This window comes from Amblyraja radiata, chromosome 35, assembly GCF_010909765.2.
Source record: "Amblyraja radiata isolate CabotCenter1 chromosome 35, sAmbRad1.1.pri, whole genome shotgun sequence".
NCBI classification, from domain to species: Eukaryota; Metazoa; Chordata; class Chondrichthyes; order Rajiformes; family Rajidae; genus Amblyraja; species Amblyraja radiata.
Window position 1 is genome coordinate 285,588 of NC_045990.1, and position 12,189 is coordinate 297,776.

At 53.2% G+C, this 12,189-nt stretch overlaps 1 protein-coding gene across 7 annotated transcripts in view; it reads left to right on the forward strand.

Annotated features, from left to right (window-relative positions):
• The window catches only part of LOC116991799 (ELAV-like protein 2), a 114,483-nt gene that overhangs the window by 45,067 nt on the left and 57,227 nt on the right, over positions 1-12,189 (forward strand). For 3 of the 7 annotated variants that reach the window (XM_033050739.1, XM_033050741.1, XM_033050740.1), the window contains exon 1: positions 5,613-6,078. The exons of the other annotated variants lie outside the window; for them this stretch is intronic. In XM_033050739.1, coding sequence (XP_032906630.1) covers positions 5,935-6,078 — 144 coding nt within the window. In that variant the 5' untranslated portion in view covers positions 5,613-5,934. Of the gene's footprint in view, positions 1-5,612; positions 6,079-12,189 lie in introns of those variants that run through there. 7 annotated transcript variants of the gene reach the window in all.

Genomic DNA, 12,189 nt, shown 5'->3' on the forward strand with positions numbered 1-12,189 from the left:
ATACATTTGTTCTTGCAGACTAGTTTGCTCTACTGATTAAAAAAATCTTTGTTATTTGTGTCAGAATGTTTATTTTAAAACATGACATAAATGTTTATTTGTGTTAAGAAGCATGGCATCTGTTTATTCAGAGTCACACAGCACAGAAACAGGCCCTTCGGCCCAACACATCCATGCTGACCACAATGTCCCATCTAAGCTCGATCCATTTCCCCACATTTGGCCCATATCCCTCTCAACCTTTCCTACCCATACACACACACATGTTTTTACATGTTTGTTCTTGGCTGTAGCAATTCTAACCCAACTAACTATACATATTCACTAAATACCATGTGTGGGATTGAGTTTACATCTTTGTCTGAACCTGATGATATGAACAAATGGTAGTGAGGTGGCAGGACCCTGGGGAGTGTTGTAGAGCAGTTGTAGAGTCCTTGAAAGTGGTGTCACCGGTAGATGGGATGGTCAAGAAGGATGGATTTCAGCACATTGGCCTACAGTCAGGTTATAGAAGTTGAATATAGAAGTTGGGATGTTATGTTACAGTTGTACAAATCATTGGAGTATTGTGTTTAGTTTTGGTCACCCTGTTGTTAAGCTGGAAAGAGTGCAGAGAAGAATTATGAGGGCCTGAGCTACAGGGAGAGGTTGAACAGTCTAGGACTTTACTCCTTGGAGCACAGCTGGCTGAGGGGTGATCTTATAGAGGTGTATAGATCTTGAGAGAAATAGAAAGGGTAGATGCACAGTCTTTTACCCAGAGTAGGGGATTCAAGAACCAGAAATATGCATTTTTAAGGTGAGAGGCAAGAGATTTAATAGGAACCTAAGGAGCAACTTTTTTCACACAGAGGGTGGTGGGTGAATGGAACAAGATGCCAGAGGAGGTAGTTGAGGCAGGGACTGTAGCAACATTTAAAAGGAATTTGGACAGGTAGCCTGCTGGGGTCGGGCAGCATCAATGGGGAGGTCCAGCTTCTGCATTGGAGGCCTGAGGCTGGGCCTTCACCTGAAATGTAGACAATTGCTTTCCCCTCCACGGGTGTTGCTCGATCACTGGGCCTGTGGCTCTGAGTTCCAATGCCTACAGTGTCTCGGACCCATCATTACTTGTCAAGGATGCATTGCAGTCCAGTCCAGTCGTCTAGTCTAGACTAGTCCGGTCCAGTCTAGTCTAGTCTAGGTTAGTCCGGTCCAGTCCAGTCTAGTCTAGTCTAGGTTAGTCCGGTCCAGTCCAGTCTAGTCTAGTCTAGGTTAGTCCAGTCCAGTCCAGTCGTCTAGTCTGGTCCAGTCCAGTCTAATCTAGTCTAGTCTAGGTTAGTCTGGTCCAGTCTAGTCTAGTCTAGTCTAGTTTAGTCTGGTCCAGTCCAGTCTAGTCTCGTCTAGTCTAGGTTAGTCTGGAGTAACTCAGCGGGTCAGGCAGCATCTGTGGAGAACATGGATAGGTGACGTTTCACAGAGTGCTGGAGTAACTCAGCGGGTCAGGCAACATCTGTGGGGAACATGGATAGGTGACGTTTCGGATCTTCTCCAGATCTATTTAGTGACAGAGTCACACAACTTGGAAACAGGCTCTTTGACCAACATGTCTCATCTACACTAGTTCCATCGGCCTGCGTTTGGCCCATAGCCCGCTAAACCTGGCCTATGCAAGTCTTGCTGGGATTTGCTGGGATTTGATTCGCTGCTGGTTCTGCTGCCAGGTCTCTGATGATTATTTCAATAGATGAGTCATTGTGCTGCATGGTTGTCCAGTGAGATGGGCAACAAGTCTGGTCCAGTCTAGTGTAGTCTAGTCTAGGTTAGTCTAGTCTAGTCTGGTCCAGTCCAGTCTAGTCTCGTCTAGTCTAGGTTAGTCTGGTCCAGTCTAGTCTAGTCTAGTCTAGTCTGGTCCAGTCCAGTCTAGTCTCGTCTAGACTAGCCTTAGTTTAAGTTTAGTTTATTCACTGAGGCACAGTGTAAAGCTGCTTTGTTGCGTGCTAACCAGTCATCAGAGAGACAATAGAATCGAGCCGCCCGCCCACAGTGTACAGATACATGACAAAGGGGATAACATTTCGTGCAAAATAAAGTCCAGTAATGTCCGATTAAAGATCTATAACTTTGCTACAGTGTGTGTGCCTCTTTAACAAGTTCTATACCGACCTTAGGTGGTACACGTTCTCCTTGTAACCGCCACACGAGGTGTTCACTCCGGGTGCTCCAGTTTCCAGCCTCATCTCAATGATTTGTGGTTTATTTGGCCCCAGTGTGTGGGTGAGGGGGTAGAATTCAGGGGGAGTTGATGAGAACACGAGGAGAATGAAATGGGATGAATGTAGGAGGAATGACAATGGGTGGGCATCTTACATGGTGTAGAGGTGAGACACAGCGCGGAAACAGGCCCTTCGGCCCACCCAGTCCGTGCCGACCAATGATCAACCTTGTACACTGGTTCCATTCGACACACTAGGGACAAATTACACAAACCAATTAACCTACAAACCCGCACGTCTTTGAAATGTGGGAGGAAACCGGAGCACCCGGAGAAAACCCACGCAGGTCACAGGGAGAACGTACAAACTCCGTACAGACAGCACCCGTAGTCAGGATTGAACCCGTGTCTCTGGCGCTGTAAGACATTTATGGATGTTTAGGGGTTTTAATAGATCCCATCTCAGGTTGCTAAACTCAGCCAGTCTGTAGAGGATTCTCTCTCCCCAGATGCTGCCTGACCAGCTGAGTATATCCAACACGTTATGCCATTGTTTCTTGTGTCCAGTGTCTGCAGTCTGTTGGTTTAATTTAATGATGGAGGACTGACATTCAGCCTGAGAATCACATTGACCTCGATCCAGTGGTGGTCTGGGGTCATGAATCATTCAGTCATAGTCATACAGAATAGGAGCAGGACCTTCAACTCAACTTACCAATGCTGACCAAGGTGCTCATCTATAAACATATAAGATTGTTAAGGGTTTGGACACGCTAGAGGCAGGAAACATGTTCCCGATGTTGGGGGAGTCCAGAACCTGGGGCCACAGTTTAAGAATAAGGGGTAAGCCATTTACAACGGAGACGAGGAAACACTTTTTCTCACAGAGAGTGGTGAGTCTGTGTAATTCTCTGCCTCAGAGGGCGGTGGAGGCAGGTTCTCTGGATGCTTTCAAGAGAGAGCTAGATAGGGCTCATAAAAATAGTGGAGTCAGGCGGTATGGGGAGAAGGCAGGAACGGGGTACTGACAGGGGATGATCAGCCATGATCATATTGAATGGCGGTGCTTGCTCGAAGGGCTGAATGGCCTACTCCTGCACCTATTGTCTATTGTCTGGGGAACTAGTATAGATATATCCCTCTAAACCTTTCTTATCCATGTACCAGTCCAATTATCTTTAAAAGTTGTTATGGTATCTGCCTCAACTAGCTCCTCTGGGTCCATACACCCACCACCCTCTGAGTGAAAATGTTGCCCCTCAGGTTCTTATTAAATCTTTCTCCTCCTACAAAGATCTGTACTCTGGTTCTCCAACTGGGTAAAGATCAGGTTGATTCCAAGTATTGACCAGAGCAGGTAAGGACAGCAGACTTCCGTCACTCAGAAACTTTCATACATGAGGAGGGGTTTTGTCAAAAATCCTGTAGTTTCATGGTCAATGCTAAATTCCCGATCCATTCCAAAGACAAGACACAGAGTGCTGGAGTAACTCAGCGGGTCAGGCAGCATCTGTGGAGAACATGGATAGGTGACGTTTCACAGAGTGCTGGAGTAACTCAGCGGGTCAGGCAGCATCTGTGGAGAACATGGATAGGTGACGTTTCGGATCTTCTCCAGATCTATTTAGTGACAGAGTCACACAGCTTGGAAACAGGCTCTTTGACCAACATGTCTCATCTACACTAGTTCCATCGGCCTGCGTTTGGCCCATAGCCCGCTAAACCTGGCCTACGCAAGACTTGCTGGGATTTGCTGGGATTTGAGTCGCTGCTGGTTCTGCTGCCAGGTCTCTGATGATTATTTCAATAGATGAGTCATTGTGCTGCATGGTTGTCCAGTGAGATGGGCAGCAAGTGCAGTGTTGACCAGTAGGAGCGGTCATTGGATGTGACTGGTGTTGTGGTCCCATAATGAATAAACCCAGTGTGGTGTTGGTGGTGTTGGCAAGATTGGCGGTGTTGGCGGTGTTGGCGGTGTTGGCGGTGTTGGCGGTGTTGGCAGTGCTGGCGGTGTTGGCGGTGTTGACGGTGTTGGCAGGGTTGGCGGTGTTGGCGGTGTTGGCAGGATTGGCGGTGTTGGCGGTGTTGGCGGTGTTGGCGGTGCTGGCGGTGTTGGCGGTGTTGGCGGTGCTGGCGGTGTTGGCGGTGTTGGCGGTGTTGGCGGTGTTGGTGGTGTTGGCGGTGTGGAGGGTGACGGGACCTACCAGGGGCCCCACAAACACCAGGCTGGTTCTCCATGTCATCTTCACCATTGGCCATTCCACTGATCAGAAACACCCAACCTGCCTCATCTCCTGATTTCCCCCATCCGTCCCCACATCTCCAAGCCTGCGAGGGGGGACCTCCCTGTCCAGCACCCCCTGGTTCCCATCCCGCTGGTGTCCGTAACCTCCCCCCACCCCCATCCCCTCCTCCACCCCCAACATACACATGAAGACGCAGACACAATAAACACAACATGGAAGCTGCAACAATCTGCAGGGTGGGCGAGTGTCGATAGACAATAGACAATAGGTGCAGGAGGAGAGGCCATTCGGCCCTTCAAGCCAGCACCGCCATTTAATGTGATCTTGGCTGATCATCCCCAGTGACAGCAACTCCATCAATCACCTGGAGACTGAGGGAGGAAGGGATAGATGGGAGGGAGGGAGGGAGGAGGGAGGGAGGGAGGTAGAGGGAGGGAGGAGAGGAGGAGGGAGGGAGGGAGGGAGGGTAGAGGAGATGAGGGAGAGAGGGAGAGCAGAGAGAGAGGAGACGAGGGAGATGAGGGGAGACGGAGGAGGGAGGGAAGGGAGGGAAGGATCGATAGGGAGAGAGGGAAGCGAGTAAGAGGCGAGAGAGGAGGGAGAGGGGAGAGAGGGAGGGAAGGAGGTAGAGAAATAGAGGGAGAGATGGAGGGAAGGAGGTAGAGAGGGAGAGAGGGAGAGGGAGAGAGAGGGGGAGAGAGGGAGGGGGGAGGAAGGGAGGTAGGGAGGAGGAGGAGGAGTGAGGGAGCGGAGGGAGGGAGGGCAATGGGATGGAGGGAGGGAGGGAGGGAGGATGGAGGGAGGGGAGAGGGAGGTACGAGAGGGAGAGCGGAGAGGCGAGAGAGAGGGAGGGACGGAGGGAGGGAGGGCCGGGAGGGAGGGAGGGAGGAGGGAGGGGTAGGGGAGGGAGGGAGGAGGGAGGAGGGGAGGAGGAAGGGGAGGGATGTGAGATAGAGAGGGACGAGAGGGGCGAGGAGGGAAGGAGGATGGAGGAAGGGAGGGAGGGATGGAGGGAGGGAGGGGGATGGAGGGAGGGAGGAAGGGCGGGGCAAGGATGGGATGGATAGTGAATGCTACAGGATCCGGTGTCGTCACAGCTTCCTCCACAAGGCATGTATCCAATCAAGACAGCAGTCCTGCTCCAACAGATGGGCACATAAACGTGCGGAAGGGGCAGAGGCAGCAGCAGCAGCAGCTCACTAAAGCTGGGACACACAGACAGACAGACAGGCAGACAGACAGACAGACAGGCTGGCAGACAGGCAGACAGTGAGAGAGGCAGACAGTCAGACAGGGAGCAGCACGCTGGCACCTGCAGCATCCAGCCCTTTTTTATTTTGAGCGATTGTGTGTGTGTGTGTGTGTGTGCGCGTGTGCGTGTCTGTGAGTGTGTGTGTGTGAGTGCGTGAGTGTGTGTGGGGCTGTGTGTATGCACACGCTTGTGTGTGCGTGTGTGTGTGTTGAGCACGCGCACCACTTGTGTAATACTTTATGTACATCCGAATCCACCTCTCGAAGAAAGAAGAGGAAAATAAGATTTTGACAACTGTCTCTTGTAGACATTTTATTTTCAACAAGACCCCCAGCTGCACCGGATCTAAGACATCGCCTCTCTGCACATTAAGAATGGTCACTGTAGGTATTTTGTGTTTTTATTCTCTCTACTTACGGCTCTGACCCTTCTTTCTTGTCGTCTTTTGTTCCTGCACACTGTTGCTAAGATTGTGTAAGCAGCCTTTTTGTGTGTTTTCTTATGTAAAATGGCTCCGTTCTCCTGGGTTTGGACACGCTGGGTGGGTCTGTATTCTCCAAGGACAGGGACAGACCCAGGGCACAGAGACGACAGCAGGCTCAACCCTCCCCCTCCCACCACCCCCAGCGGCACGCTCAATATGGGGGGGTCTCGACGAGGCCGATCAAAGAAGCTTTGCAGCAGAGAACATCTCTGCTCACGGTCTCAGAGCGAGTGTGGAGACAGAGGGGGGAGACAGATGGGGGAGACAGAGGGGAAAGAACAGAGGGGAAGAAAGCAGAGGGAGACAGAGAGTGGGGACAGAGAGGGGGACAGAGAGGGAGACTGAGAGGGAGACAGAGGGGAGACAGAGGAGGGAGACCAGAGAGGGGGACAGAGAGGGGGACAGAGAGGGGGACAGAGAGGGAGACAGAAAGGCATTGGCCCCCAACGTCACCTTGCACCATCATTGGGGGGGATTGTGGATCCAACGGGGCTGGAATAAAGGCAGCGGAGGCAATCCCGCGCTTGTATAATGTGACGGGCACGATCCCTGCAGCGGCTCCCGCGAACAATGGGAGCAGCGAACGCTGGCTCGGAGAAAACCACGAGGGGTTCTGGAATGAAACCTTGCGGCTCTGACAGGGCAGGAGAACGCTGCATATTCTGTACTGGACTGTATTATACTGTAGCAAGGATCGAATATCCATGTCCTCTCCTCCCTCCTCCCTCATCCCCCCCCCCCCCCACCCCATCTCCCTCCTGACCTCCCCCCCCCCATTTCCTCACCTATCTCCTCCCCCTTCCCCCCCCCCCATCATTTCCTCACCCTCCATCTCTACCCCCCCCCCCTCCATCTCTACCCCCCCCCCCCCCATTTCAGGCATCCGACAGCCTGTGTTCAGCCATTTATCATCTTGCCAGTGATAGCAATAGAATCAGCGCGAGTTGTCACCAACAATGAGCCATTCTGCTGCACCATTGCGGGATGATGCAGTCAATTTGCATTCAGGCACGACCCTGACCACAGCCACTCCCAACCACCCACCCACCAGGCCACTGACCGTGGTCATCTCCCCGTTCATGGTGACAGGGAAACTATAGACAAGGGCGAATGTGAAATGAACAACAGCGTGAAGATGCCCGGTGCAATACTGTAGCCGGGAGAACGGAATATCAGCTCGATGTATTTCCTGCCCCCAACATCCAACGCATTGTGAAACAAAGCACCAATCTGTTTGCCCACATGCCCCCCCCCCCTCCCTCAGAGCTACCCCACCCACCCATCCACACCCCCCTCCTCGGGAAGGGACGAGCTGAGGAATTACTGGAATGCAAAATGAGCAGCGCTGCTTCAGGATAGAGGGACAGCAAGGAGAGGTGGTTTACGGGAGAGCCTTGTAATGGATGTGAAATGCTGCGAGAGAGAGAGAGGGAGAGAGGGGGAGAGAGAGCGGAGAGAAAGGGGAGAGGAGAGGGGAGAGAGAGGGAAGACGAGGGGAGAGAGAGGGGGAGAGAGGGAGGAGAGAGGGAGAGAGGGGGGAGGAGAGGGGAGAGAGAGGGGGAGAGAGGGAGAGAGGACGGAGAGAGGGGGGAGAGAGGGGGGAGAGAGGGGGAGAGAGGGGATAGAGGGGGACTAGAGCGGGGGAGAGATGGAGAGACGGGGAGAAAGGGGGAGAGAGAGTGGAGAGAGAGGGGGAGAGAGGGAGAGAGAGGGGGAGAGGTGCGAGAGAGAGAGGGAGAAAGGGAGAGAGAGAGGATGAGAGAGAGGGGGACAATGGCTGACCCACACCGATGAAGCTGTATCCAAACACGCTCCCACCCCTGCAGGTACCTGGCCCCACCTCTGTGCAAAGGTTAAGCGGTCAATTGGTCAATGCACCAACTGGTTCTGCTCCTCGCCGCTCCTCTCCCCTCCTTAACCCAAAACGTAGCAAATGGACAGGACAGGGAGGAGACTAGAGCAACACTGGGACACAAGGGGCCAGGAGCCGGTCAATGTGCCCCCGGTCAGTGTGCCAACTCTTGGCCAGAAATTGACACCCTCTCCTCCAAACCACAGCCAGGAGGGTGAGGGCTGGCGGTCAGCGAAGCCGAGACGCTGACCAACATCCCACATCACCAAAGCTTGGGCCACAGAGTGACCACCTGTTAACCAGGGCTAGCAGTTCCACATGCAACAGTGCCATGCAATAAACCAACTGTCCCCTCTCCCTCTATATCTCTCCCTCCCTCCCTCTCCCTCCCTCCATCTCTCCCTCAGCTCACGCCCTCCCTCCCTCCCTCCCTCCATCTCTCCCTCAGCTCACGCCCTCCCTCCCTCCCTCCATGGCCAGCTGGTCATTACATCTAACTGGTGTGTGGATGAGGTCTGGCCGTTTAGATCTGAACTCTCCATGTCCACACACACACACACAGAAAGATGCTTCATTTTTTAAGCATTTTTTCGGGGCTCATTATCTTGGGGGGAAAAAAACATTTCATTTCCTGGGCATCAGACTTAACAAGAATGTAATTGCAGTTTTGGGTCTTTAACGCGGAGTCACGAGCAGCCTTTGGAAACCGCCAGGCAGTGAGTCTGGGCAACGGGCGGGAGGGAGAGACTTACACCCTCATTCCCATCAATGAAGGAAAAGTGGATTTTTTTTTCTTGACAAGAAAAATACTACTTTGGCAAAGAAGGATTAAAAAAAGCAGGAAATAGTGGCCCGTTTGGTAAAATGAAGGGCTGGTTCTTGCTGGAAGCGGTTGTATGCAGGTTGTAGAGAGACGGTGTTAGTTGGCGGGGCTTCCCCCCACTCCCACCACATCCTTTGTTCCTCCCGCGTCCTCTGCTTCAAGGCCGCGGTGGAAAGCCGATCTCCCAACCCACTGATTGTTAACCTGGAGCGGTGGAAGTCGGTGGCCGTACTCCCCACCCCTACCCTGTACCCCCTTCCCCTGTAACCCCCCCCCCCCCCCCTTCCCTGTACCCCCCACCCTTCCCCTGTAACCCCACCCTCCCCTGTACCCCCTCCCCCTCTTCCTCCTGTACCCCCTCCCCCTCTTCCTCTGTACCCCCTTCCCGCAATACTCTGGGTGCTGGTGTAACAAAGGTGAATGTCACTGCCCGTGTTCTTCAGGGCGATGTTAAGAACCCTTTACTCCACAGCCCAGTCAGATGGAGCAGTGATGCACAGCCCTCCTCACGGAGAGGGGGATAGAGGGGGGGGTGGGGGAGAGAGGGGGGAGTGAAAGAGAGGGGAGGATAGATGGGGGTGAAAGAGAGGAGGGGGGGAAGAGAGGGGAGATGGGAGGGGGGAGAGAGAGGGGAGGGGGGAGAGAGGGGAGGGGGGAGAGAGGGGAGGGGGGAGAGAGGGGAGGGGGAGAGAGGGGAGGGGGAGAGAGGGGAGGGGGAGAGAGGGGAGGGGGAGAGAGGGGAGGGGGAGAGGGGAGGGGGAGAGAGAGGGAGGGGTGGAGGAGAGAGGGAGGGGGGTGAGAGAGGGGGGGAGAGGGGGAGAGGGGAGAGAGGGAGGGGGAGGGGAAGGGAGGGGAGGGGGAGAGAGAGATGGGGTGGGGAAGGGAGGGGGAGGGATGAGAGGGTCGAAAAGGAGAGAGTGAAAGAGAAAACGAGAGCGAAAGGGCGAGCGTGTCCGCACAGCCATAACTGCACCTGCCATACTGCAGGCATTTATTTAAACGGGGGTTCTCGTGGCTATTTATTTGCCTGATGCTTTACTTGTGACAATTACCTCTTCTGAAGACTGACGGAATAAATAATGACCCATTAGCGGGCTTGGTTGCATTAGGAGACAAAGAGGCAGGAAATGGGTCACAACCAGATGAGAGAACATGTCTCATAATTATAAATTGATTCCCCTATTTATTTAACATTTATTCAAATTAAATCATTGAAGATTTATACATCTCAAGGATGATTGAATAATGTGTACGGCACCTAATCTACTAAAGGCAGTCTCAATGGTGGGGATATCCATTTAAACGGGAGCATTTGGTTAAATTAGCCGCGTCCCAGCCCGACGCTGCTGCCGTGGAACAATGGGCGATGGAACATATTCTGCTCACGTTCACAACCTCCTTGTTCAGGTGCTCCTGGTGAAAGGGGAAGTTATTGTTTGTCCAACTTGGAGAGGCATCGCCCTATTTTCAGTAGGGTGCTCGTGTACCCCGAGATCTCCCCGCCGTGACCCGATTTTCGCCGTCTTCCCATCAGAAGCGAACACACGCCATCTCTCAGCCACCTCCCCGCTCCCGCACCTTACATCCTAGTAGCTTGCCACGGCACTCCCTCAAACATATTCTGCTTGTGTCCCCTCCATCTCTACGTCCAACTGAGTTTCATCACTGCACAAGCAGCGTCGGTGACCATGCCTTGAGTTAACTAGGCCCTGAGTCTCGAGAATCCCCTCCTCGTACCTCAAAGCCCCATCTTCTCTGTACCTGAAGCCCACCTCTCTCCTCCCCACACACCTGTGCCCACCTCTCCCCTGCACACACCTGAAGCCCATCTCTCTCCTCCCCACACACACCTGTACCCACCTCTCCCCTGCATACACCTGTGCCCATCTCTCTCCTCCCTGCACACCTGTGCCCACCTCTCCCCTACACACACCTGTGCCCACCTCTCCCCTACACACACCTGTGCCCACCTCTCCCCTACACACACATGTGCCCACCTCTCCCCTACACACACCTGTGCCCACCTCTCCCCTACACACACCTGTGCCCACCTCTCCCCTACACACACCTGTGCCCACCTCTCCCCTACACACACCTGTGCCCATCTCTCCCCTACACACACCTGTGCCCATCTCTCCCCTACACACACCTGTGCCCACCTCTCCCCTACACACACCTGTGCCCACCTCTCCCCTACACACACATGTGCCCACCTCTCCCCTACACACACCTGTGCCCACCTCTCCCCTACACACACCTGTGCCCATCTCTCTCCTTTCCTGACTGCACAGTTGGGAAATGTTTGGGGAGAGCTTGCACCACTGCCTGAGTGCCAGATGTTTAAGGGCACTGGCCTTCTCTGGCCATTCTAGGCTGGCCATACAGATGATGAAACATCTGCATTCACTTTGTGGAACAGTTCCTGTTCACCCTTCACCTAGCCCTTGCTTGGCCCAGAAAGACAAGAACATTCCTCACAAAGCCAGCACAATGTATTAATAGTCACTCCTCTACGTATCTGAAAGCAGAGAACCAGTGTACAACAATCTGTAATTACTGATCTGTCATTGCAGTCACAATAGGCTGTGATTATTGTCATGCCGACCGCACCATCGATGTGTAATCACGTTGAGAACCGTCTGGAGTAAGAATCAGTTGGGTAACGAGGTATTGCGGGCAACAAACATTGTCCTTGCCTTGGACTCTGTCTGAAAACCCCTGGTTCCCAGTCACAGACTCTTTGCTCAGAGTATGAATGATGAATTCCAGGCTTTCACTTTGATTTGTGGTTGTTTCCAGTAGGTTTTATTAATAGCGTTGAGCAAAAAGTGTATTGTGTTGGTTGTCGAGTGATGTACCAATGTCTGGCGAATTGGGCCCAATCACAGAGGATCCATCAAACCTTGGTCACATGTCCCTGCCTGTAGGCTCACCCCTGTTGTAGCATCCTCCTCTGTAACCCAGTGTAGGCTCACCACTGTTGTAGCATCCTCCTCTGTAATCCAGTGTAGGCTCACCCCTGTTGTAGCATCCTCCTCTGTAACCCAGTGTAGGCTCACCCCTGTTGTAGCATCCTCCTCTGTAACCCAGTGTAGGCTCACCCCTGTTGTAGCATCCTCCTCTGTAACCCAGTGTAACATCTCTGTTGCATCACCCAGCACTGTAACCCAGTGTAGGCTCACCCCTGTTGTAGCATCCTCCTCTGTAACCCAGTGTAGGCTCACCCCTGTTGTAGCACTCTCCTCTGGAACCCAGTGTAGTCTCACCCCTGTTGTAGCACTCTCCTCTGGAACCCAGTGTAGGCTCACCCCTGTTGTAGCATCCTCCTCTGTAAC